The 27,417-nt window shown below is 39.5% G+C and overlaps 1 protein-coding gene across 1 annotated transcript in view; it reads left to right on the forward strand.

The window, feature by feature from the left end:
* olfm3a (olfactomedin 3a) overlaps positions 1 to 22,367 on the forward strand; it is a 38,347-nt gene extending 15,980 nt beyond the window's left edge. The window contains exons 2-6 of the mRNA XM_072450555.1: positions 11,434 to 11,577; positions 12,403 to 12,558; positions 15,770 to 15,989; positions 20,061 to 20,167; positions 21,455 to 22,367. Of these exons, the coding sequence (XP_072306656.1) occupies positions 11,434 to 11,577; positions 12,403 to 12,558; positions 15,770 to 15,989; positions 20,061 to 20,167; positions 21,455 to 22,132 (1,305 nt within the window). The 3' untranslated portion in view covers positions 22,133 to 22,367. The remainder of the gene's footprint in view (positions 1 to 11,433; positions 11,578 to 12,402; positions 12,559 to 15,769; positions 15,990 to 20,060; positions 20,168 to 21,454) is intronic.
* Positions 22,368 to 27,417: the final 5,050 nt, after the last annotated feature.

Genomic DNA, 27,417 nt, shown 5'->3' on the forward strand with positions numbered 1-27,417 from the left:
TGATTAAAACAGGACTAAAACAGGACGAAACCAGGACTAAAACAGGACTAAAACAGGATTAAAACAAGACTAAAACAGGACGAAACCAGGATTAAAACAGGACTAAAAAAGGACTAAAACAGGACTAAACCAGGATTAAAACAAGACAAAACCAGGATTAAAACAGGACTAAAACAGGACTAAAACAGGATTAAAACAGGACTAAAACAGGATTAAAACAGGACTAAAACAGGACGAAACCAGGATTAAAACAGGACTAAAAAAGGACTAAAACAGGACTAAACCAGGATTAAAACAGGACTAAACCAAGATTAAAACAGGACCAAAACAGCATTAAAACAGGGCTGAAACAAGACTAAAAAAGGACAAAAAGCTGATTAAAACAGGACTAAAACAGGACTAAACAGGACTAAAACAGGACCAAAACAGGACTAAAACAGGACCAAATCAGATTTAATCCACGGTCAAACCGGGACCAAGCACATTCAAGTGTGAACCACAGTCAGATTCGTTAAGTCACATCTGAAGTTGTTCAAGATTAGTTGTGGTTTAGTTACAATTACATGATGGTCTGTGCCTGGTTCAGCTATAAAGTTTAGTCCTAGTTGTTGTTTAATCATGGTTTTATCTTAGTGTCGGTGCTGTTTCACTTTGGTCTAAATTAGTTTTGAGTTTGTCTTTGTGTCGTGTGCTTATTTAGCGTCGCTTACGTTCTCCAGCTGAGATTCTACAGGTTTATTGTTGCTGTAGCTCATCGTCAGCGCATCTGAAAGAGCCGCAGCGCCATTATCTATTCCATCGGCCGCGCGGGGGTCAGAGGAGGCCTGATGGGGGCACACCTCGAGGAAATGAATCTCCCCTGTGGCCTTTCATCAGCGTCGCACCTGAGAACAAAGATGGCTACTCCACAGTGAAGTGTATCTCTGTTCCGGATCTGAAGCCTGTGTTGGGCTTATTGTGGCTGATTTAGCTGTTTCAAGGTGTTTAGAGCGTTTGTCATTTATCACAGCCGCCCTGACGTCTACATCAGGCAAGACATTTCATTTAAAATAGTACTTTTAACATAATTAGACACAATGCATCTTCTTTGTTTTGTATTGATCTTTGACTACAGGCCAGCAATTTGTCATTTTTTTTGCCAGACAATGCATTTGATTGCCTTTACAATTTCTTAATGGTCATTTTTCTTTCACTCTCCACTGTCCTGAGGCTGACCCAACGTGGATGGCAGGACGCGAGATTCACCGCAATCGAATCGCAATTGCAATTTGAAAAGACGCAATATCCTGTCTTAGTCTGCGTGAAATAAAAACTGTGAAATACATAATAATACATCAAACTACTGAATTCCTGCTTGCATTGTGTGTTTTTGAATATTTATTTGAATTAGTAAACCTGGTCTGTTTCTTATTTACAAGTCAGGAGGTCACAATATCAAACTTTGATGCTAATGCTGCAATTATTTATGATTATTAATGTTGGAACTTTGACCAAAGAATGTAGAAATCCTTAATTTGCTTCGTTTCAAGTTCTAGCTCTGTGAAATCAAACTTTCTGAATGAAAAAGTAGTTATATTGTCACATAAACAGCCAGATACAAAATATTTTTTTTGGAGTATATATTGAACGGGAATGATATGAGTGTATTTGGATCAGAATGTGGACTCTGTGACGTTATCTTATTGTTCAATCTGTTTCGTTTGGCTGCAGATGGAAATAAACTACTGAGCTACAATCTGGTGCGGAACATCTTTGTTTTTTATGAGTTTAATGTCTCTGTACATTGTCCCTTCAAATAAAGATTAAACTAAACTAAACAAAACTTAGCATATTTACTGTTCCTTTAAAAGAAAAAAATACATTTAAATTAAAAAAAATGCAGTTTACGATTGTCATGATTGTTTCCTGATTATCTCAACCTAAATAATCCCGATTATTGATTAACCGACATCCTTTGTGCTGTGATTTTTCGTAGCAGAGTCGAGTGTACTACCATCATATTCCCCTGCACTTTATTTTGTTTGCCTATTCATCTTCGGGCCGTTTGACGTCTGCATCAGTCTGAAGAGCCAGAGCCGGTTGCACGCGCGAGTTCATCTTCCCCTGCCATTACCGCTAAAATGTGAACTCTTTTAAACAGTATGATCATCATTTACAGCAGTGACGCGCTCACTTCACTCGGCTCTGATGCCCTGGTGGCGTTCTGTTTGGACAGGTTGATAGATGACAGGGGCGATAGCATCTGTTTAGAGCCCCGTCTGTGGCACAACGACGGCAGGTCCATTGTGATATGAGCTTCGGCTTTTTGTTGGCAACACTGGCGCCAAGATTCGTAACTGATCTTAATAAATGGGACTTTTTTTGGGGCCGCTGAAAGTTAATCTGATTTAAATAAACGGGATTACAAAAACAGAGTAGATAAGAAAGTCTACACGGCCTGCTGTGGTGGACAACTTTTATATTACGCGAAGAATGTAACTGATTCCACAATCTTAGTGAATCCGTCCAGCTGCAGCGTGTGTGATACTGTAGGTCAGTGATAGTTGGTTCAGCAATATTATTATTCAGTACAATATTTATTCTGATACGGCGCAGAGCCAAATATTATTGTAGAAATGCCACTACTTTTATTTTATTATACAGTATTTTTGCTTTTATTCTTCCTTAGAAAATGGCAATGATTAAAACTGTTTATGGTCATTCCTTTAACATAACATAATTTAACATGATTATTACCTCACCCCATGTGCTCTGGTTTGATTGTGGTTATGTTGGCCAAAATACAATAAAAAATTATATAAAATACTGGTTGGTTTGGCATCATCCTCTTTGCTATCCTGAATATTTGAAATCATTGTTATCTAACCTAGTGGTTCTCAACCTTTTACATATAATACTGTAACAACTGTTGGCGTTCGTGACCCCCAAACGCACAATCAGGCAAAATTATTTTAGCCTTATTTATAATGTAAGATTTTATTTTCTGGATATAGGCCTGGAAGCTATAATTTGGTAGCCCAATAAAATCTTCATTTACCACTGCATTTAAATTTCCCCCATATCATCTGGGGGACCCCTCAAATAATTTTCCAGGTTGAGAACCACTGATCTAACCAACTAAAGCTAATGTAAGAAAAACATCCCAGTCTTGAATGTCTGAATTATTATTGGCTGATTATATTCCTGCTCTCATTTGACAGATGCAAAAATTCAAAAATAATACGATATATTTTGCAGTTTTGTAATCAAATGGTTCGCACATGAATAGCTGTGTGTGTGAACGTCTGTGCATTGTGTTCTGGTTTATATGTCGTTGCCTTGGAGAGCGCTGAGAGCTGAGTGACGAGCCTCTCTCCATCTCCACTCATAATGGATTGATTTGTGCTGCTGCCATTGACAAGCTTTTAATTTCCCCGCGCCGCTCCTCACCTGCGCCCCTCCAGAGACTCCAACAATGCTCGAGTCATTCTGCAGCAGTGGAGTAAATGGGATCAGCCTTTATAAGCCCAGGAAAGGGAATTAGAGCAGGGGAGAGGGCCAGACACACCGAAGGAGGTCCAAGAACTGCACACGGGCAACTACACTCCGGCAATCCTCAACACATAATTGATTTTTCTCTGTAGACTTGTGAAGAAGTGAAGAGACTTTTGTTTTTTTTAAGAAGCCATTCAAAAGACTGGTTGTTTTTACATTTGATTCGATATGTTAGACTCCAGCTTGATCATTTTATCCAGGAAATATCGAATAATGGCCAAGGCTAAGATTGAATGACCAAATTTAAGATGCAATGCTTTGAAATTATGCGTGATCTCAGTAAAACAGTGGCGTGAGCTCAGGGCAATCAATGTAAGCAGTGATCGACCAATGAAATTACAGTGTGTAAAAACTATATATACATTATTCTGAAATATATCAAAATAAGCCCCCTTTTTGCTTCACTTTTGCTGCTTTAGTTTGGCTGATTTCACAGTGTTTTTAGTGGCCTCTACAGGTCGCTGGGCAGTACTGCACAGGAAGCATGGTTCTTATTTTTCTGCAGCTGCTCAGTCTGTGGCCGTGTTCAGAGGCTCGTTCCAACATGAGGTTTTAGAACCAGTGCAGCAGCTTCTTTTCCTCTGAGGACCACACAGCCTCAAACCCATGGATCTGAGCTCAAACCAGGCTGAATAAACCTGTGTGGGAATCAAGGATGTTTGAAGGTTCTGCCCTGACTGAGCATGTGCAGAGGAGAAGCGAAGCAACAGCAGAGCCAACTTTCAACAAACTGACTTAAAAACTATCTTTCAGAGACAAGTCTGTGTTTGCAGCTAAGGCTCTGTTCACGTTTATAATGATTAGTCGTTAGTTAGAAATACAAGCAGTAATTTAGCAACATAGAGAGCTAATTTGTCTAATGAATTGGTCGATTATTTAATCCATTTAGCGCGTAGATCAGGTGTGGGAGTTTAGCGCAGTGGGATAGATAGTTAGTTAAGATTTTATGATTTTATTTTATTTCTTTCACTTTTGTCTTATCCACGTACTGAACACCAAAGTCTGCTTGTTCATCCATAAAAAAGTCACAGCACGCCACTGGTAAAATGTGTTTATCTCTAGTTTTCTACCAATCTTAAAGTCGCCAGTCCAAATCCACCAGTGTAAACTATTGTGTCCTTTGAGCAAGACACTTCGCCCACCTATGAATATGTTGTGTGAGTGAGTGTTGGTGATTGGAAAGAGTGAATGAATACAGCTTATCACCTATTTGTTCAGAAAAGCTTAATGTACTTCAGCCACAGTTTTAACCAAGACAAAAATAGAACCAAATTTAACTTGCGACCGCCACTGCTTTGATTTCGAGATTCGACTCGTTACTGTCAAAGCCCTTCACGGTTTGGCCCATGAAAAACGACCGTCCCCGTCCGAGTCGGCGCCCCGCCTGAGGTCCTTCTCTTCTCATGATTGAGAACCGGTTTGAACGGTCACGTTTAAGAGCCGCTCAAAAGCTCAGTTATGAACGTCATATTAACTCTACCTCCAGTGGCAGGGGCTTTCAATCCAGAAGTTTAATACGTTTAATACTGCGTTTTTTATGCAGAGACTCAAATAAATGTCTCAATAAAACACAAGAGGACAGGGGACGGAGAGTTTATGCAAGAGAAAATAACAGCGCTATGATTTATTTTATATTGCAATGACTATAAATTTATAACACGCTCAGTGTTAGAAAGGGATGTGGAGGGCACCTTGGCGGCTCCTTGGTGTTTTAAAGAGTTACCTGAAAGTGAGTTTTATGTCAATCTGTGCAGTCTTTTTTTTAATAAAGGTTAAATCATTGTTGAAATAGCAGACACACCCGAAAATGACTGGCAGAAGGAGTAGATTGGCTTAGCGTAGCACCATAATGACTGCTATCTGTTGAGCACATAATTGCAAAACTGGATGGCTGTTTATTCACCAATGTACTTTGCAAAAAAACAAATGCAGGCAGTAAAGACGATACCGTTATGCAAATAGTTTGAGTTGAACCTTTTGCGCTGTTTCGAGTGCCTAAATCACACTTAAGCCTAATGCATTTCCTCCGTTTTCTATCGCAAAAATGTATCCGCTTCAGCAGTCATAATAAACCTGCCTTCAAAGGGCTAATAATACCTGCAGTTATTTTCTCATTTGTGCTTGGACTCGTGACAGATTCAGGAGCAGTGGTTCGTGGCTGCAGCGAGGCATCATAATAGCAGATCTAATTCTCTGTCCGTGGAGGTCACGCTGTAAAAGTCCAGTGTTAAAATGGACTTGCTTCACCCTGCGCGCCGCAGTTAACTGAACAATCTGCTGATCATTTGATACTATTCACGGTTTTGTCTTGCTGTGTGCCATGTGCCAATACATTCATGCCCACATTTGCCCACACAAGAGCCTAGTTCACAATTTAGATATTTTTTTTTTTATCATGATTCAGGTTGGATGGATTCCTATGATGATGATTTGATGTCACTCACTCAGGGCAAAATGGAGGCGGGCCAAAGTGAAGAGTGAGTGGGAGAAAGTGTTTGATCATAGAGCTGCATTAAACAGAGCAGTGGATCTGATAATATGAATTAAACAACATACTGATAACATGTGTACAATAATAGTAACACTTTTGTTTCAAAAATTGTCCAGATACTAAATGTCTGCTGCCGGTTGTCATATCACAGGATGTGCAAAGATGAACATAGGACAAAGAACAACTGTGTGGTGAATCCAATCTATCAAGGCCTTGTTCTGTAGATGCCTCCTGGTTTGGTATAAAATGTGTGCTTCCTGTTTTGACTTGACTTAGGTGCAGATGGGTTAGGAAACATGCCCGGACTGCTCTCTCAGCCTGTGGTTACCCTGCATGGGCTCTTAACCAAGTTAAAAGAGCAAAAACGCAATCCTGTTTATTCTAAACACTTTAAGACAAAAAACTAGTTCACCCTAAGAACAACATGCCCAACACAAAAACAGAGCAACGTAGTGTATTGGATAGATCCAATGCAGTGAGGACATTTGTAAGAGCGTCACAGATGATGAGGGAGCTGCAGCCAGGTTATTAAATAATATTGTTACCTGGCTGCAGCTCCCACATCACTGGCCACTTTCTATGACCCATTGCAGGGCTGTTAGGGTAACAAAGAGGATTGGTTCAGGGGAAACTTAAAACATTACTACAAATAGATAAACAGGACAGGTCATTATCAGGAGGTTCTGCCCGATGAGCAGGGCTTACTCTGAGTTCTCAGACTAGATCTGCAGATTGAGAATGACTCTTGGATGAGAATCAAAATGTCTTTGTGTTTCTAAAATGGTTCCAAATGACTTCAACTGAATAAAATAGCCCGATGTACGGCCGTTGTGCCGCCATGTTTGCTTTAGTTTGCGTTGTTTTGACTTCTGTCCAAACCACAATGCTGCTCTCTGATTGGTTCCAGCCCTAAATGCCATGCTATTGGCCCGTTTACCACTGGTGCTGACTGCAAACGAATCAGTGGGAGACTAACAAGATGGATTCTCAAAATGTTTTGAACTCATAAAAATTGCATGAATTCCTCTTGTTGGGAAGGTGCAGCTCCCATCAAAGAACAGACCTCAAAAAGGATTCTTTTTTACTTTTTTTTAAGTTAGACAATATAATCACAAAAACATTTAACGTTGCCAAATACAAAAAAAAAACAAAAAAACAGGGATTTCTTTTGTTGTAAAGATAGTTTTCTGCCCACAGAGAGAACGGGTTAAAAACGCTGAAAAGGATGCTTAAAATGCCGTTTCAAAGACGTTTAATCTAATAAACATTTTACCGTACTTAGTTTTCCTTGTGTAGTGTAATTTGAAGATTTTGAAAATATATATTTCAACAATTTGGTTTAGTTAATATTTTTTTCTTTTTGATCTTTATTTGTTAAGTATCTACACTAGACACTATTCACACAGATGCATGCCCATTCCCATATTTGATACCAGTATCAATACCTTTACCCAATACCTTGAAATACTTAATAAGCAATAGTCAAAGTGGACTCTACTCACGGGGAAATACTAGTGGCTGGAGAAATTGTGGTTGCCAAGTGGCCCAGAGCCTCCATTATCATGTGTGTTTGGACTGTCCCACTGTTCTGACATAATCTGAGATTAAGAGAACACTGCAGATTGTTTTTGACATTGGCGTCCCATTGGACTTCAGAACCATGTATCTGGGCTTCAAAACTACTGCCATCTAGGACCATGTCAAACGGTTTGTATGCTCTCTCTTTCTCTGGCTCTCTGTTCTGTGTTGCTTTTATGTTTAAAATTGAAAAACAAAACTTGAAACATAAAAGAGTGAATTGGGAAAACGTAATTACACGTACATTATCATCATTAGTACTATACAGTATATACTTGGATGAACTCCCAAGATGCAAATCAGCAGCAAATATCATTGTGCATTTCAGATAAATTGCCATACATGAATATTCTGATGACTTTCTACCGTGGCGCTGCTATTGAAAAGGTTACAACAGCAGCAGCAGAAGCAGCAATACTTTATTTATTTATCTTTTAAATGTCATATGTATTTGATGTTTGATTTATAGCTGTGGTCTTATATGATTTTCTGTTGTCACCGCGCTGTGACACTGCCAGTGGCAGCAGATTTTCTCATTTGTGCAAGGTTGAAATGGGGCCTACATCAGCATATATCCTCTGGTTCTGCAGCGTTTTGTGTTTTTCGGTAAACATATTGAATGCTGGCACTGTCTGTAGAGACTCTCTGTAGTTATATTGATGAATGCTGCGTATGAGAGATCCAAATCCATGAGTCAAACTTTAGCCCTGAGCTTCTGAAATGGAGTTCTGTTCAATATACTGCATTACTCAAATGGAAGTAAACATTTTATATTCGGTCATTTTGCTGTGTTGATAAGTAGGGTTTACGCTGATACTATTAGTTCTACCCAGGGGTAAGTATAAAAGTACTGTACTCAAGTAAACATTTTAGGTATCTGTAATTTCAGTACATTTTACAGCGGATCCTTTTACTTCTCTACATTTAACTTGATTGATTCCATGTAACCGCTGGCACTTCCTATCACAAAACACAAAAACATTGCTGTATTTCCCTCTAACACCACACACACTGTTACTTCTCTGATATCCAATGACAAAAATACATTAAATAAACACATCCTTGAATACAAGCTTCATACACTACAACTTGTCATGGAACATTTTCACCTCCACACCTTCTAATTCTCTGTCCGTACGGTACAGTATAGAGCTGTGTTTGCGCCGTGCGGTGGAGCAGACTCGGTGGCTCAGCGGGGACATCTCCGAGCTTCTGTTTGTGAGGATGATTAATGAGCAGACTGTGGCCGTGTGCTCTGTGAATCCACTGTAGCCTCGGAGCTTGAACCCCTGCGCCCACCCGCCCGAGACTGACAGATATATAGAAAACACCGAGAGGCGATCATCTCTGCATCGCCGGCCACATTGTTTTTTACAGCTGTAATTATGGCTCCATTAACGGCAGAGGATGTAGGCGATGCATTCAAACTAGGGACGTAAGATGGCATTAGGGAACGCAGTTAATTACGGTGACAAGAAAGACATGCACGGTACCTGTAATGATTAATTGTGTTTTTTTAAAGCGAGGCAAAAAGTATGTAAAATAGTTAGAGTACAGTTTGTATTGTATTATTGGCAGACTGGTAGTTTATTGATATCACTAGTACTTTGGTTGTACTCAAAATGTCGATACAGTAATATAATGTGACGGACTTCTTGGTAATAACAGAGGTGTGTATTGTTATATTCATTATACATGCATAATTCCTGGTGATTGCTGTGTTAAGGCTGAATCTGCTGATAATAAGGACATTGTGAACATGAAATCCCAATGTATTTTGTAATTCTGCATAATCAAAAAACATCATTTTAGTATAAACTTGACACTCCACGTATTAAACTTTTTATGAGGCACCTATGGCATCTGTTTTTGATCTGCCTTGTGAATTACACCAGATGCCCATCCCGGATCAACCCTTTCCACTGCATTGACCTGTTGTTGCCCCTGCAGTGATGTCTATAATTACTGTCTCTTGTCTTTACTATTAACTTCGATTGCACATTTTACCCTTTTACTCTTACTTTACTTTAGTTTACTCTTTATCTACAATCTCATCTGTTTCTAGCACAGCCTGAATTACACAGCCTTCTAATTTACAGCTGCCATAGCATTGGCACAGGTCCAATGTCACTGACGGACAGAAAAGCCTGGCTGTGCGTGTGAAGGCTGTCTTGTTTACAATGGACTCCATCTTTTCACTTATTGTAGCCCGCCCGCTCCATTAGCCCGCTCATCTTCTCTACAGAACATGTTTTTACCGTCCCTGGGCATCCACAGTAATTGGCATTCAAGTCCTTCAACAGTTCTTGTATCTCTTTATCTCTCATCTCTTAACAGTTTGTATTTCTCATCTTGGTAGAAAAAAAAAAGAAAATTGTAAACAACTTGTAATACACCGCTGGAGTCCTTGGCGATGCAGGACATTAATATTTATTTCAATGCAAAAGAATCGTCAGGGCTTGTTTGCCAAATTTGCTCTGAAGCGGGATATCTGTTGAGGAGGTTTTTGCTAACATTATTTGCGAGAAAGAGAGGACGACAATACGTCAAAGTGTTATATGATGTGTGTAAACGTCTCACGGACACGCTCCGGGCGCCGCAGAGTGATGGGAGCAACAGGAGCATAAATTATGTCCATGATTCAGGGAGGCCAAAGAGCACTCTCCTCCTCCTTTCCCCTTCACAGTCGTCGCTCGCACTTGTTTAACGGAGCGGAAAATTAATGTTTTATCTGTGGTCAAGGTGTCAAGACAGATGTGAGCAGTCTGATTATTTTTAGTGCGCGGTGTTGATTTAGAGTCTGCGTGTAACTGGAAATGCTCATTTGGAAATTGAAGGGAGGGATTGCGTTCGATTGAACCAACATTGTTTTATTCGTTTAGTTTTTCGCTCTGGATAAAGACATAGTCGCTACAAGCACTGTCCATAACTTGGGTCTGCAACTGTCAATCGTGACTATTAAAATAACCGTTGGTATTTCTATATACTGGCTTTTACTGTCAAACACGTGCTAAAAGAGCATTATGGAAAGGTCAAAAAAGAAGAGAAATGTTAGGCTTTTCATCAATAATACGCTTCATTCTTAAATATTCTCTATCAACCTTTATCTGGATAGAAATGCATTTGAAAGAATAATCACTGACCTTGACCAGTCGACTTCTAAATAAAGTCGCAGCGTGAATATAACTAGAAAATTGGTCGGGCTTAAACAGCGCGAGGATCCGAATTGAGGTCTTGGTTTCTCAGCCGTTCGGGTTCAGATCGCACACACAAAAGGAACGACATTTCCAAAAACAGTGCAGTCTATTTGTATGCCGCACCAAGTCGTGAAGAATTATTTTTTTCTATAGTTGTTTTGCTTCCACTTAAGTCAAAATTGTTGTGGAAGAGTTTTACCGTATTTTCTGGACTATAAGTCGCACCGGAGTGTAAGTCGCACCAGCCAAAAAATGCACAATAGAGAAGAAAAAAACATATAAGTCGCACTGGAGTCTGAAATGCGGTGTGAAAATAACAAATTATATCACATATGAGTCGCTCTGGAGTATAAGTATATAAGTATGTTGTACCCCGGCCAAAACTATGAAAAAAGGTGCAATTTACCATGTAATAAAAGTCCAATTTACCATGTAATAACGCAAAAATGAACACATCATTTACTCAAGAAGTTACAGTTTTGGTTATACTTATTTCTAGGTTGCGTTGAATCAAGCTTTATGTTGTAAGTCATTTAAACTATGAACATCTCGATCCAGACTTCATCAATATTACATTTAGCTTGAGAAATGCGAGAATGAATGTGACGACGCGACTGTTTCCTGTTTGTGCAGACGATCGGTCCGAAGGAGGGCTGGCAGGTGTACAGCTCGGCCCAGGACGCTGATGGGAGGTGCATCTGTACTGTGGTGGCCCCCGAGCAGAGTCTGTGCTCCACGGACGCCAAGAGCAGGCAGCTCCGACAGTTACTGGAGAAGGTAACGTACCAAATACTTTATACTTACAGTGAACGTGGGCACAAGTGAAGGTCAAGCGTACTCGAAGTTCACCTGCTCGTCTACGTGGAGATGTGATTACTTTGTCTGGAATGTTAAACTTATTTATCTTCCATTTATTCACTTAAAGCTGTTTTTATGTAGAGTGGCCTGAGGTTTATCAGATTATTAGCTGTGATTCACATGCATTCAATTTAAGAAAAGAGAGGAAAGCTTTCTTCATCAGAGCATAAATGTTCACAAATTCAACAGAACATTTTACAGACATTTAATTTGGTTACTTTGTGTTTGAAATGTAATAGTATTTTTAACTACTCCCCAGTTTGTATGTCTGGGTTTGAGGTTTAGTTCTGGTTTTATCCTGGTCCAGTCCTAATTCAAGTCTTGGTATAAATTGACTTAATTCCTGTTTACGTATAATTTAGTCATATTTTAGTTCTTGATTCAATCCAATTTTAATTTTGAGCCTTGATATTTTTTATTATATATGTAGTAAACAAACATTTCATTTTCGTACTTGGTTTGAAACAATATATATAACGTTATATTTGGAAAAACAATATAAAAAAGTAAACAACAGTGCCGTAAGCTGTCGATAAATACACGTAACACACTAGCGTAAGAATACTTTTTATCGAATGTCCAATTTAGTATTTAACATCTTCAAATCTCCAGTGGTCTAAACTGATCTGAGACGTGACACAATCGCAAACTCCATCATCTGAGTTCTTGGTCATGATCATAACACCTTTTGCCCATAAAACAACGTGAAGACGGCCTTTACAGTGGACTGTACTGTTGCTGCAGGTCCAGAACATGTCGCAGTCCATCGAGGTGCTGAACCTTCGCACGCAGAGGGACTTCCAGTACGTGATGAAGATGGAGAACCAGATGAAAGGCCTGAGGACCAAGTTCAGACAGATCGAAGACGACAGGAAATCCATCATGGCCCGAAACTTCCAGGTGCGAGTCGCCGCCTTTAATCTCACTCTTTTCTCAATCAGATTGATGCTTCATGTCTGTACACTTTTATTATTTATTATTAACCGTGTGGCATTGATTTTATACTCTCGACAACAGCTGAAACATGGGAGCGTTGTGCTGCGTGATATGCAGTGAAGTGTTGTCGAAAACAAGATGCTAATAATTATTTAGAGCTGCAAAGATTCATCTTTGGCAGTGATTGATCTAAAAATAAATCGTATTTTGATCATTGTAATTGTTATCAGGACGATACAGAGTCAAAAACACATCCAACAAGACTTTTTACCACAAAGATAGTGTCAATGTTTAATGAAATGTCAAAAAAGGATGAACAATTTCATCTTATTTGGCCTTTTTTTTGGTTGATAATGTATTTAAAAAGTCTCAGTGTTAGTGCCAGTCCTTTAATCAAAACTAATACTGTAATAATACCTATAAATAAACTTGAATATTGACATTAAGATTAACATTGATTAAAAAAAAAACTGGACAAAACTGGACCGTTTCTGAACAATTTTAGAATGATCTTGAGCTTTATCAGGACTATTTATTAGACATCGTGGTAAAATGACGATAATTGTCCACAAAAGGAGCATTTTTTCAACGATCGTCGCCGCACTGGGGTGATGGAGCCTTCTCTGTCACTGGTCCCAGACTCTGGAACAAACTGCCCCCCGACATGCACCATCACAGATTTTAACCGTTTTAAAACTAGGCATAAAACATATTTATTCAGACTGGCTTTTAACACTATGTAATGTAATGTCACTTTATTTTGTACAGTCTGTTTTTATTTAGTTCTGTATTTTGTATTGCCTTGATATTATTGTGAAGCACTTTGGTCACTTTAAGCGTTCTATAAAGAGCTCTATAAATAAAGGCTGATTGATTGATTGATTGATTGATTGTATCGATATATCGGTATTGAGTATCAAGCCCGTTCCGTATCACGCAATCGAATTTGAAAATGTTTGAACATGTTTCTCGAGCAAAGCATGTCACCCACTTTGTCTTTGTGCTAGAATGTGACTGAGGTGAAGGAATAATTTAAATACTGTAAAGAGCGTCGAGGAGCTTGTTATGTGATATAAATGTCAAACCTTATAATTAGTAGACGTAGCGGGGTAAAAATATGACAAATCATACAAATGGTCTTGAAACTGAAGCGTAGAGTTGCACAAGGCGAATTGAAATGTTCATTTTACATTTGTGTGAATCGTTAACCAAGATTCAAGACTATTGCAACTATTGAGTTCCAGTCTCTTTCTGTATCTTCCAAATATGTTATTACGATACTTCATATAGACAAAGCTGAACATGTTTGAAAGTGTCACACGTTTCACGCTGGTTAGTTTGCTGTTGGTTCACAGTTTCCAGTGTAGATGGAGACAGCCGGTGCGGGATCGACACAGATGGAAAATAAACGCATGGAACAACGGCCACTACGACAGGAACATTAGAAATACTGCCATGGTTTATTGAGCAGCAAAATATTACAGTAATCTCTAAAGGAAAGATGAAACCAGTGGAAATATGTGTGTGTTTTTGAGGTTACTGTAGATCAAAACTCCTTCCCCAGAGCGGTGCAGATTCAAATAGGTTTAGGCAAGTTTAGTGAATGTATAATGTTTAGGCTACCCCAAATAAATTGTCTGTTTGCTGTAACCCGAGTCAACATTTTTTAAGTGGCTCGGACGGTAGGCAAATTCTTATTTTTTTTATTTTGAAGGCCAAAATAGGCCAAATTTTGTCATTTTTTGAGTCGAAGTGACCACCAGGGGTCAGGCTTCAACAGTCAATGATGGAAAACGTCTCTATCAACCCGTTCGGGAGACTAAATCTCACGATTTTAAGACATTTCAATCGACCTTCTGTACTCCACTATCTTTTATTTTGGTAGCTAAGGCGAGCGGGGGGAACATGCGGGGGACACGGGCGCCGCCATGTTTGTTGTGATGACGCTGCTGGGCGTGTTTCAATCCCAGAATGCATTTGCGTAAGTCAAATTCCACACCCCGATAGAGAAACACATGTCCTATGGATAGTTCAGTGGCGCCGACAGATGCAAACCTCCATGTGAAAAACAATGTGACGACTCCTATGTGTGGTTTGTTATATTGCAGATTCATGCTGAGGACTGAAAGTGAAGACGCGCATGCGTTACGCAGTGTGTCATCAGTCCTTTGGAATGAAAGACATGTTTACCAGCGTGATAGCGGTTCAGGAAAGACCGGTCGGTGAGTCTGCGAAATGATTGAAAAATAAAAGATTTTGACGTTTTTACAGCAAAATGCTGATATTTTTTCTTTCAGTCGGCTAGTTTCATAGCGGGTCGGTCGGGTTACGGCAAACAGACATATTATTTTGCCTAGCCTTATTACATACATTTCGTTGCTTTTCTACTTTGACAGCCTGTGGATTGCTTTTATTGTCTGGTTACTAGTGTCATCTTGATACTAAAATGTCAATTATAATTTTAAATCAATTGTTTTGGCCTGTAGAATGTAATTTTTAGCACAAAATTATAGCGGTGTCAATATTTATGCTTGTACTAGTTATAGATGTAGACGTGCTAAAATGATTCAGGAAAATGTAATTTATTTATTGTTTTTATTGATGCTTTTTCCACATGAGTATCTAGTTTAAAGGCCGTATTTGTACTGTTATTCTCCTTTAAACCTGCACTTGAATCTTTGGCATCTCATGTATTACACAAAACACTTTCTCTCAGTCACGCTTTCCCTCATCCACTGGCAGCAAAGGGAATTACTATGGGGAAGTAAACAAAAGCTAACATGCCCGCCACACGCTAAAACAAGAGAGCAATGAACGCGATTTGACGGTAAAATTCCTCAGAACGAGTCGATGATTGATGGACTAAAAAATGGCACCGAAGACTTGATTGTCACCGACTGTACGACGTCACACATCTGGGATATTTGAGAGTTTTTTGTGAGGCTCAGGGAACAGGAATAATCAAACAAAATGTGAATCAAGCTAAAACAACTCCAGGTATGTGCGCGATGAGGGAACGATGTCAAAAAAAAGTCAGATTTGCATAATGTGTGTCCTAAATAGATTTTTTTGGCCACCTTCATGTCGTCTGTGATCAAGTTATTTCCCCCCGTCTAATTCTAAACCAGATCAAACTATAAAACTACCCATAATACCCCTTTGCCCTCTGCTGCAGGAGCTGAAGGAGAAGATGGACGAGCTCAAGCCGCTGATCCCGGTGCTGGAGCAGTACAAGATGGACGCCGCGCTCATCTCTCATTTTAAGGAGGAGATCAGAAACCTGTCCATGGTCCTGACCAGCATCCAGGAGGAGCTCGGGGCCTACGACTACGATGAGCTGTACCAGAGAGTGCTGAAGCTGGACAGCCGGCTGCGCTCCTGCATGGGCAAACTCAGTAAGTCACGTGGAATTAGAACCGTTTTTTATTTGTCGTTTAGTTTAACACAGAGCGGGTTGCAGGCTACAATAACAGTAACTTTCACTTCAAACAAGGGCTTTGTATAGTTTTGTGGGTTTACAGAATGCTATATAGTGTGCGTGTACCAACCTATTGAACTTTGTCATGTAAAAAAAACAAAAAGATTAAATATTGTTTTTTTTTTTGAGAAAATATGCTCACTTTTATTCAGTGGCATTTAAACTAGCATTAGAATTGTGTGGTCCTCTGACTGTCTTTTATTATTTTGTATATTTTATATTGTTTTGTTTGTATTAGTTTTTATTTGGTTTATACATATTTGTGTATTTTTAATTCTTTATTGTTTTAACATATTTTGCTTTTGCTTGTTTTGTACTCTTGTGCTCTTTGGAGACTTTGTGTTGGTGAAATGTGCTATACAAATAAAGTTGGATTGGAACGTTAAAGAATGAGAAAACATAAATCACAAATTCTGCTCAGAAAAAAACACAACACAAAAAAACATAAAAGTAGCACTCTGTGACAAAATCAGACCGTTGTGCGCCGTTGCATCTAATAATGAAGTCTTTTATCTTCCACTGATGCAGAAGTTAGAGCCTGATGATAGCGATCTGCCCACATTCTTCTGTCTGATAAAAAAAAAAAACTGCTCTAAAGCCCGAATATTGACAATCTGCCAAAGGAGAAAAAAGCTTCAGTTGTAGTCATCTGGACTCAGTTAGAAAAAATAGACCTTTCGACTCTCATCCAAGAGTCATTGTCAATAAAAGAATTTAGATCGAGAACTCCGATTTTAATACTGTTCTGTGGTAAGACCCGCCCATTGGGCGGAGCCTTCCTGAAGTAGAAAGAGTTGTTTGTTTCAACAGAAACTCCCCCTTGTATCTACCGAGCTAGCCTATTCAGAATCTTAATGGGCTATTACCTGATTAGCATCTAAATGTCCTGGTCCTGGTCCTCTACCTTTCCAGGGGTTCAGTATTCCATTATAGATACCAGGAAGATTGAATCTTAGCCCTCCATTCCTGTTTAAAGAAGGTCTTTCTTTTTTAACAAAAATAGCTTCCTTGACTCCTCTTTCAAACCATCTTTTCTCCCTGCTTAAAACCTTCACCTCACCGTCTTCAAACGAGTGATTAGAGGCTTCAAGATGGAGATGCACGGCGCTCTGAGGTCCTGAACTTGTATTTCTTCTGTGCTGATAGAGCCTCTTGTGTAGAGGCTGTTTCGTCTCACCTATGTAACGTTCTTTACAACTTTCTTCACTGCATTGGATCGAGTAAACTACATTGCTCTGTTTTTGAGTCGGCAACTTGTCCTTTGGGTGAACCAGTTTTTGTCTTAAAGTGTTTCCTGGTTTAAAATAAACAGGAACTTCGTGTTGTCTAAAAATTCTCTGCAGTTTTTCCGACAGGCCAGACACATAAGGAATAGAAACACCCTTCCTTCTCTGTTCAGTTTCCCTTTTGTCCTGCTTCTTGGTTCTCTTCACTCTGTTGAGAGCCCAAGCGGGGTAACCACAGGCCCTCCTGTTATTTATTTTAAACCAGGAAACACTTTAAGACAAAAACTGGTTCACCCTAAGGACAAGTTGCCGACTCAAAAACAGAGCAATGTAGTTTACTCGATCCAATGCAGTGAAGAAAGTTGTAAAGAACGTTACATAGGTGAGACGAAACAGCCTCTACACAAGAGGCTTTATCAGCACAGAAGAAATACAAGTTCAGGACCACAGAGCGCCGTGCATCTCCATCTTGAAGCCTCTAATCACTCGTTTGAAGACGGTGAGGTGAAGGTTTTAAGCAGGGAGAAAAGATGGTTTGAAAGAGGAGTCAAGGAAGCTATTTTTGTTAAAAAAGAAAGACCTTCTTTAAACAGAAATGGAGGGCTAAGGTTTAATCTTCCTGGTATCTATAATGGAATACTGAACCCCTGGAAAGGTATTGGACATTCAGATGCTAATCAGGTACTCAGGGTGGTTGAGCCAGGGTCTCACAAAGACAAAGAGGATTCTAATAGCCCATTAAAATTCTGAATAGGCTAGCTCGGTAGATACAAGGGGGGCGTTTCTGTTGAAACAAACAACTCTTTCTACTTCAGGAAGGCTCCTCCCAATGGGCGGGTCTTACCACAGAACAGTATTAATATCGGAGTTCTCGATCTAAATTCTTTTATTGACAATGACTCTTGGATGAGAGTCGAAATGTCTATTTTTTCTAACTGAGTCCAGATGACTACAACTGAAGCTTTTTTCTACTATGGAACACGCCTGGACGAATGAGGGATTACACCGACATATCTGCCAAAGGGTTTGTGAGACAGTTTGACAGATTTAAATACATACTTCCTGGTTTTGCGGTTTGAAAATCACAACTTTAATCTGAAGAGACATTTGCAAGTGAATATTATAGATAAGAACGGCTCTACAGAGATATTCAACCAGTCAGAATGTTCAGAACCAGTGTGTATTAAAAAATAGGGATGTTTTTCTATTCTCCTACCGGCTACAATCAAACAATTTAGTGCTGAATTTCAGAGCCTTGCATGGTCAGGTTCCTTTGTATATCCAACCTTTCGCTCACTGAGCTCTTTGTTGCTTTTAAGGGTCAGCCCAAAACCTTTTTATTCAGTCAAATATTTTAATTACTGTCGTTTAAAGGACTAATTTCACTGTTGTATGTGTATTGTTCACGGTCAATTTTGCGTTTTTTCTATTGTATTCTGTGTTTCAGCTGTTTTTGTGAAGCACTTTGTGACTTTTGTCTGTGAAAGGCGCTACACAAATAAAATGTACTTTCTTTCTTACGTACTTACTATTCAAAAACAGTTTGTATTATTCAAAATGCAACAAAGAGATATATTTACAGAGGCTAACGTAAAGTAATACATCATACAAGCTCAACGAACCTTCAATCAACGTAACCAATTCCCTGCACTTTATGCTAGTCAAACCCAAGAGAATATAATTATAGTTGTAATATAGTTAAAATTACAAGTTTAAAGTTTAAATCTGTACAGTTAAATCCATGTTTTTTTTAATCACAGAGTGTTTTTTGCTGTTGTGCTCGGGTTTGGAGGCAACAGATAACAACAACGCCAATCTACAGGATAGGAAATATTGCAGTGGTTGGAGATATCAGAGCTCTCGGGGATAGTTACTTTCAGGCCGATTCCCAGCAGCTCAAATTGTAGTTATTTTGATGCGTCATCCCAAAACAAAATTGACATCCTGTGTTTTTGAGGATGTGAATTTTTCTCAGAGCCGCAGCGGTGAAAATTGTTTCTGATCCGGAGACACTTTGGCGTAAAATATGCTGCGCTCTGACATTCAAAAAGAAAAAGAGACATAATTCAACAGGAGCTTTGACATAATAGGTTTTGTGTGATTGCGTTGTAAGTACACGCTGTGGGTCTGTGGCAAGTATAGTTTGTATTAGGAGGGAAAAATCACTTTCTATTGTTCCCAAACCGGTCTAGAAGGCAAAATAATTAATAAAACGCATCCATTTTACTCAACATACACAATGAAAACATTCAAATTCCTCTTTGCTGTGTAGAAATGTGTTAAATTACAAGAACGGATCAGAAAGTACATGTAATATGGCATTGACGGATACATAATCATGTTTCTTAGACTTTCTTAACAACAAATTATGGGGAAAATGTATTGAAAACATAATATTTAGCTTTGTACTTGATATAATACTTGCTTTAAGTTTCAGATTTTATTTTACAAAAGCAACATTAAGGCAAATTCCTCGTAATTTTAAATATTTTACATGGAATAGAGATATGCACAGCTCTCATAGTGTTACCGTACACATAAACGTGATTATTCATTTGTGCATCTAACAGACCAGCGTGCATGTGATATCGTGCACATTTGTAAGCTACGGATGGCGCACTTGTGAATAAACCGCTCTTAATCTGCACAAGGGCAGTGTCTCTCGGGGCACAGGTTTGAAATTGGCTTGAGAAATCCAGTTAGAGACCCCCAAAAAAGAGCGCCGCAGCCTTCATCTAATGGCTGCATGTCTTTGTTAACAGCATGTGGCAAATTAATGAAAATCACCGGACCCGTCACCGTGAAGACTTCTGGGACGCGGTTCGGAGCGTGGATGGCCGACCCAATGGCAGCGACGAGGAACAACAGGGTGAGTGTGTGTGTGTGTGTGTGTGTGTGTGTCTCTGAATGGAGCATACACTTTAATCAGTTGTGTGCTGGTTGGCTATCATAAAAGTGCACTGTGTAACTTCTGTTTTTCTGCTTGGATACTACAATATGCCATTCAACTTATCTATCTGGGGTCTATTCATGTGTTTTAGTGCAAAAAAAGAGGGAAAGAAACCTTGAAAAGCACACCGTAACACTGAACACGCTCGGCTCTCCACACCTGACGTCGCATGCTTTTTTCGTGGAGATGGATCAGTTTAATGCCATATTATGGGACATGCAGGCGCAGCAAGAGAAGGACCCTTCACACACAAAAGTAACACCTAATTGTGTCATATCTATGGAGGGCAAGATAATAATCCTCACAATATAATCTAACAAAAAAAATATGATTATGACTATTTTAGAAGCAAATTAAGTGGTTTTAATTCAATAAACTTAAATATAAAGTACTTTTTAAAAATCTAATCTGGCTGTTTTTGTCACATTTAATTTATTTTAGTTCCATTTCATAAAGCTGGTCGCAAACTTGAGAACTACTAATGTCTTAGATGAGATTTCACACAGTCTCAGTCGTAATCATGAATAATCGAGATGTTTTTTCCTCACAATAATCGTAACACTAACATTTGACACCGTGACATCCCTGGTTACATGCGTGATTGTTGCTCTAAATGTAAAAACTAACCATTAGAAAGTTGTGGGTTTGAATCTGGACTGTTTTTAGTTATTGAGGAAACCGTATTTATGACAAAATATTGGTCAACAAATAAAACGGTTAAAAAACTGATTCAGATTCCACAAAATAGACACAGTTTAACCTTGTGAAATGTCAATACTTTCTTAAAAAAATCCTTACATAAAAAGTGTCTACAAAGAAACAGGTGTGAGAAATATTATTCAGTGCAGTGACATCTCCTTTTGTCTGAGTTTGACTTTCCCGATTCCAAGGAAAAGCGGCGTTTACCTGAGCTTACGGCGTCGTGTCGGAATTGAATTTGGATTTGCAGTTCATCACATTTTATATTTCGTGTCCTTGTGTCTGTGCTGCAGCCTGACAACTGTACACTGTTCAAAATATTATCAGGAGGAGAGTTATTTACCCATGACATTCTTTTTCACTAATCTGCAAAAAAAATTCAAATCCTCCGTCCTCGTAACTTGCATCCCGCACAGATCCATAATTCTAAGCTTATTCGATCACGCAACAAACAAAAAATCACACTTTAAATGATGTTCAATGTGTGTTTCTCCCTCTCCGATGCAGGTATGGTACATGGACAGCTACACCAACAGCAAGATCGTCCGCGAATTCAAAAACACCGACGATTTTGTCTCCGGAGTGGTGTCCCGCACGTACAGCCTGCCGTTCAAGTGGGAAGGCACCAACCACCTGGTGTACAACGGCTCTCTCTACTACAACAAGTACCAAAGCAACATCATCGTCAAGTACAGCTTCGAGACCGGCAGCGTTTTGGCCCAAAGAGCGCTGGAGTTCGCCGGCTTTCACAGCATGTACCCCTACACTTGGGGCGGCTATTCCGACATCGACGTCATGGCGGACGAGCTGGGGATGTGGGTGGTGTACGCGACGAACCAGAACGCGGGGAACGTGGTGATATCCCAGATCGACCCGGACACGCTGCACGTGCTGAAGACGTGGAATACCGAGTACTCCAAACGGAACGCGGGCGAATCCTTCATGATTTGCGGGACGCTGTACATCACCAATTCGCACCTCTCCGGAGCGAAGGTGTACTACGCGTATTCGACTAAGACTTCGACGTACGAGTACATAGACATTCCCTTCCATAACCAGTACTTTCACATCTCCATGCTCGACTACAACGCCCGGGAGAGAGCGCTGTATGCCTGGAATAACGGGCATCAGGTTATTTTCAATGTCACCCTCTTCCACGTCATCAAAACAGAGGATGACTCTTAGACAGGACTTGACTTTGGAAGGACGATGTTGAAGCACCACTTGTGATTCAAGGACCTCGACGTTGGAACTATTTGTCAAAATGGACCCAAAATGGACTCGTTGCTTTTACTTACTGTTTTTCTAAAATGTAAATTGCGACGTGAGGCTGCATTAAGCATGGACACACATGACTTTCACCAATCAAGCATAACATTGCATTACTATTATGTTGTTATTATGTTCCCGGGTTTCTTAGTTCACACTTTATCTGGTTTGATCCCAGTTTTGCCCCAATGTAGAGTTGATTTGGTTTAATCCTGGTTAAATTCTGGCTGAGTTTTTTCACAATTTGTATGTGATTTTTGTGCCGATGTCACATATTGGCTTTGCCTGGAACGACTGTTATCACTCTGGTCACCGCTTTCATCTCCCTGAGTTCAGATGGGCATGATTGACGGGTGGATTAGCCAATTAGGGACACGCATAGTCATCCATATCAAACGAAAATAATTCACTATCACAGATTAAAAATATTGCGTTTTCTGCAGGATCAATGAGCAAAGAATAAAACACTGTTAATCTGATGTGAGAGAAGTTTAATTTTGTTCTAAATGAAATGACCAATGAGCTCCTTTGTTTCATACGTGCGACAGAGGGCGTGGAGATCATAGTATTAGAAGGCAACAGAATGGCAGTCTCACTTGCGTCTAATCCCCAGGGCAGCTGTGGCTATAATACAATGTTGTACACCTCAGATTCATGTGCAGTTTTCCCGTCTCTTTGAGGACATGATTTTACTCCTCGCCAAAAGGCCCACCACAGGAGACATAATTAAAGATGCACTATATAACTCTTCTAGTAGAGGGACCTCCAACTGCTTCACTTCTCAGAGATGTTATTACTTTGCCTGGAAAGTTTGCCATTAAATGTATTTTCCACGGAAACAGGGCGGGGAAGAAGTTGCAGGTTCGATCTGTGGAGAGGAAACTCATCGTAAGAATGATGTGTTCTTCCCTTGATCTGTCAGTGGTTATATAATGTTATGCCTGATTGATGTGACAGGTTTTATGCTTTTTCATTGCTGCTGATCTCACTGTGAGCCTTACGTTGGGTTCAACAGCCAAAGCTACTCCAAAGCTTTCTGCATGAATGTCCACATCTTGTCAAAATGCTAGAAAGTGTTTATTTACTGCTGCTGTAATTGTGTTTGCATTTTGTCTACCTAAACGTATATTTAAAGTATTTAAATCTTGACTATAGAAGCTACAAAAGTGTTTATTTAAATGAGTTTGTAACATACTGCTGTTACGCTGTCCATGTTGCAGAAAAAACATTTGTATTTTTTATAAAAACGATCATAACTGTACATTTTCATTACAATTAAATATTGTACATTTCATTAACACTTTGTGGGTTTAACTTTAAAGAGACTACACACACAATTTGTAAATGACAAGAGATGAAAAAAACATTTGTCATGTAAGCTTTGGTTGAAGAAGTAAATCTGTCAATCTGTCAATAGTGATGGGCGACCACAGTGAAGTACCTGGGACCTACGTTTTAAATCTTGGGTTCGGTTTTCCAATACACATTAAAATTGCTGCAAATTAAGTGAAAAACACATTCAGGATATGTTAACATTTGAAACCACACCACATCCAAATCGGGACTAAACCTGGCCTAAACACAGACAAAGAACAGGACCAAACCAAGTCTACAACAGGACTAAACTGGGAAAACAAGTCTCCCAATTGCTATTATTCTATATACCGGCACTGTAAATGAAACATTATAGTATATAATATTATCAGTCATCATTTGTTTTCCAAGTCCGCCACACACCTCCGAGACGTACATTTACCATCACCTCCAGCTCACCTGTGGCTCCTTTGTTTACTTGGCAGTGAAATGCAGATGTCATAACATGGCCTCTTTATGGAAAAACCACACACACACACACACACACACACACACACACATTATGCAGAGGAATTGAAGTGTGCCAGAGGGAAGATCATTAGCATGCAGCTCCATAAACAAACAGATGTAAGCCTAGATCAGTTACAACCTATTAGTCTCATCTACATCGGCAGCAGACTGTAAGAGGGTGACCTTTCATTCACAACTCAATCTTATTTACCTCGCACACTTTCCAGAGGATTTTGGTCGTTTTATTTCGTTTGGCGAGATGGCACGGGTCCATTTTCCCGTGTAAATCTACTCTAAAGACGCCAGCAGAGGTCCTAAACGTGTATTCCGGGTGCTAACAGCATTCTCCATCCAAGCAGCTCCCTATTGGGCTTATGAAAAAGACCTCAGTGCAATGTAAGTACTCACTCTGGAGATCTGCGTTTATAACCAACAAGTGTGAGTGCATAAAATGATCACTGAACAATTAATTGCTTTTTCCTCACCATTTTCATTCAGTTAAAGTAGATCTTCTGAAAAAAAAAAAAAGTTAGTAGACCCCTAGCTGGAACAATTTCAGTCTGAATCCTATTTAAAAAAAAGAACATTATTCTCTTAATTGTCCTTCATTTGACCCATGTATCAGTTGCTATACTTATATGATCATTATCTGATTTCCGGAGTCGTTAAAAATTATTGTACCGTAATGTCGTGTAAACGCTTAGATCTGATGTGTGTGGTTTATTTCTGATTGTTCACACCTTTCCAAAGTAAGTAAGTAAGTAAGTAAGTGAGTAAGTAAGTGAGTGAGTGAGTAAAGTTTTATTAATAAAGCACATTTAAAAACACCATAACGGTGCAAAGTGATGTTCAAACACAATATAAAATACAATAAAACAGACAAGACATCCAAAGACAAAAATGAAAGAGAAAATGTTCAATTGTTGTTTCAAAATTCATTGTATTTTGTCTTCCAAATACAGCAATTCCTATTCAAATCTTGCCTGACCAGCCATTCCCAACACGTTTTGGCCAATCAAAACTGTGCGACGCATTCGAACAGAATGTGGGCGGGGCTGGCAGGTCAGGCAAATTAAAATCCACTGATTAAATGACACTTGTCACCGGGACTTGTTAATGATCAGATTTCTCTTGTAAAATCAGATCTAATTACGAGGTTATCTGATATTTACTATGACTATGTGAATGAGAAGTTCTCTATCAAAATTAGAGGGTCACTGCAGCAGCACACGGACACTTCTCCAGCTTTTTAGATCAACGACGAAGGCCAAAGTACCTGCCACAAAGTACCTGCCACAAAGTACCTGCCACAAACTCCACAGAAGTTACCCACCGGAGCCTCAAACCCAGGACCTTTGTTTGCTGTGGCTCTAAAGCGCCATCACCACAACAAAACAATAACTAAACTAACTCAATCCACGGTGGATAATTCATCTCGAAGACAATCACCTGTTACACAATTCCCTTTGAGACCGAATCTGGGAACCGTATCGTCGTCGTCCCGGGATACGCTCACGGCAGACGTCAGATTGTTCATAGCGAGTGAAGGATTGGAACTTCGGCTCGGTGGGATTTCAGCTTCATGAGGTTATGCGACTTTAATATCTTTTACGCCTGATTTGATTTTTTTTAAGCCACCGCCGCTGCTCTCTTTGTGGAATCAATCCCCAAATCCGCGGCCCAGCTACGTCAAACAAAAACTGCAACTTCCTGTCGGCGTTTTTCTATTAAATAAGCATAACACGATTGACATTGATCACTCTTTCCTCAGCGGCACGGAGTGAGCGCGGAGTGATCAATGCCAGTCACTCTTCAATGGAATGAACGATTTTATGAGCAGTTGTGTTCAGATTTAGCCTGTTAAGCCTCGTGTTCTAGACTTTTATTTTATTGTTGACGTGGAAACTGCACAAGAATTATACATTGCACTGAGGAAAGGAAGTGACAACCCATTTTTCATCCGGAGCTCTCGTTGACAGGGGCAAAGTGAAAGCAGGTTGGTTATTTTCTTGTCAAAATCGAACAAAAAGTGCTCATAATAAGATGAAGATGATCAATTCAAATGATGTAAACAAACCAGATATTTCCATTTGTTTGTGAAATGTTGTGTATTATTGTTTCGCTATCGTGTTGCTGCCTCTTGACCAGAACTTTTTTCTTTTTATAAAGCTTGAATACAAAAAGAATGAATGGTTATATAAATGTTTGACCATTTTAGAGTTGAATCTGGTTTCTTGCGATATGAATACATTTGACTTGATTTTTGTAGTAAGATCTTTGTTAAAGGCTTTTCAAAAACAAGGCAAAACATGAGTGAAAGAAGAGTTTTGATTATTCAATATTGGACCTCTCAAAAGAACTCAAATCACTTCACAAAATCTAATCAAAACTCTTCAGGAGGATAACGATGATATAATATATATCTTGCGGCGTCAACTCAGGTGCCAAGTCAATTTTGGAGCGAATTTATTTGACTGCCAAAAATCAAATCTACCCAAAATAAACAAGAATTCCCGCCCCTGTTCACAAAGACGGGTGATTTTCACGGTGCAGAGGCGTGATCGACGGATATGCTCTGTCTGACCAGGCGTCTCTATCTGGTACAACATGAGACGGACACGCTCCAGCGGCTGCAGAGGGCGATTCGTGTATTGGCCGGAGGCGGAGGCGGCGGCGGCGGCGGCGGTGGTGGCGGCGGCGCTCACCTGTGATGTGTGGCTTTGTGCTGTGGATTATAGGTTCCAGTTCAATGAGATCCTTTCAGGTCAGACACAGTGCCAGCTTGAAAACACAATTAATTACAAAAAGTACAAGCTGGCATTGTCCGAACCTACAGACTGTGTATTATTGATATGGTCTGCGATGGATCCAGAAAACTGTGCAGCCAAAACAACTAATATGAATTGACGATTTGAATAGAAGATCACAGATTTAATGAGGTTTATAGTATTAGTTAATGTAGAAATAAAAACGCACGTCTTTTCTATTTTCCGGTGGAAGGTGGAAGTTCGTCTGTTGCCTGTCTTGTCTGTTATTATTGCTCAGAATTTACCACAGCATGGCATTAAACTACTCTATCTCCATGGAAACAAGTTGTGTTGTGTGTTTCTGAGCAATAAAAACACACGTAATTGAATAAATGCAAGGAGTATATTTACTGCCACACTGCAACATTCAAGAGTATGTGCACAACTTCCACCTGAAAAGTTATGTAGCCGTTTTTAAGAGGCGACAATGGCTCAATAGTTGTCTTAAGTTCGCTCCTAGCCTCAGTCGGCGCATACTGTGATCGTGTCCATGAGCAACACACTTGTCCCTCAATATCAAATGTGAAAGAAGGACGTAAGATGTAACATTTCCTATTAAAACGATAATAA

Source organism: Eucyclogobius newberryi, unplaced genomic scaffold, assembly GCF_026437365.1.
Source record: "Eucyclogobius newberryi isolate DKJ021-1_F unplaced genomic scaffold, fEucNew1.0.hap1 SCAF_18, whole genome shotgun sequence".
Taxonomy (NCBI): Eukaryota; Metazoa; Chordata; class Actinopteri; order Gobiiformes; family Gobiidae; genus Eucyclogobius; species Eucyclogobius newberryi.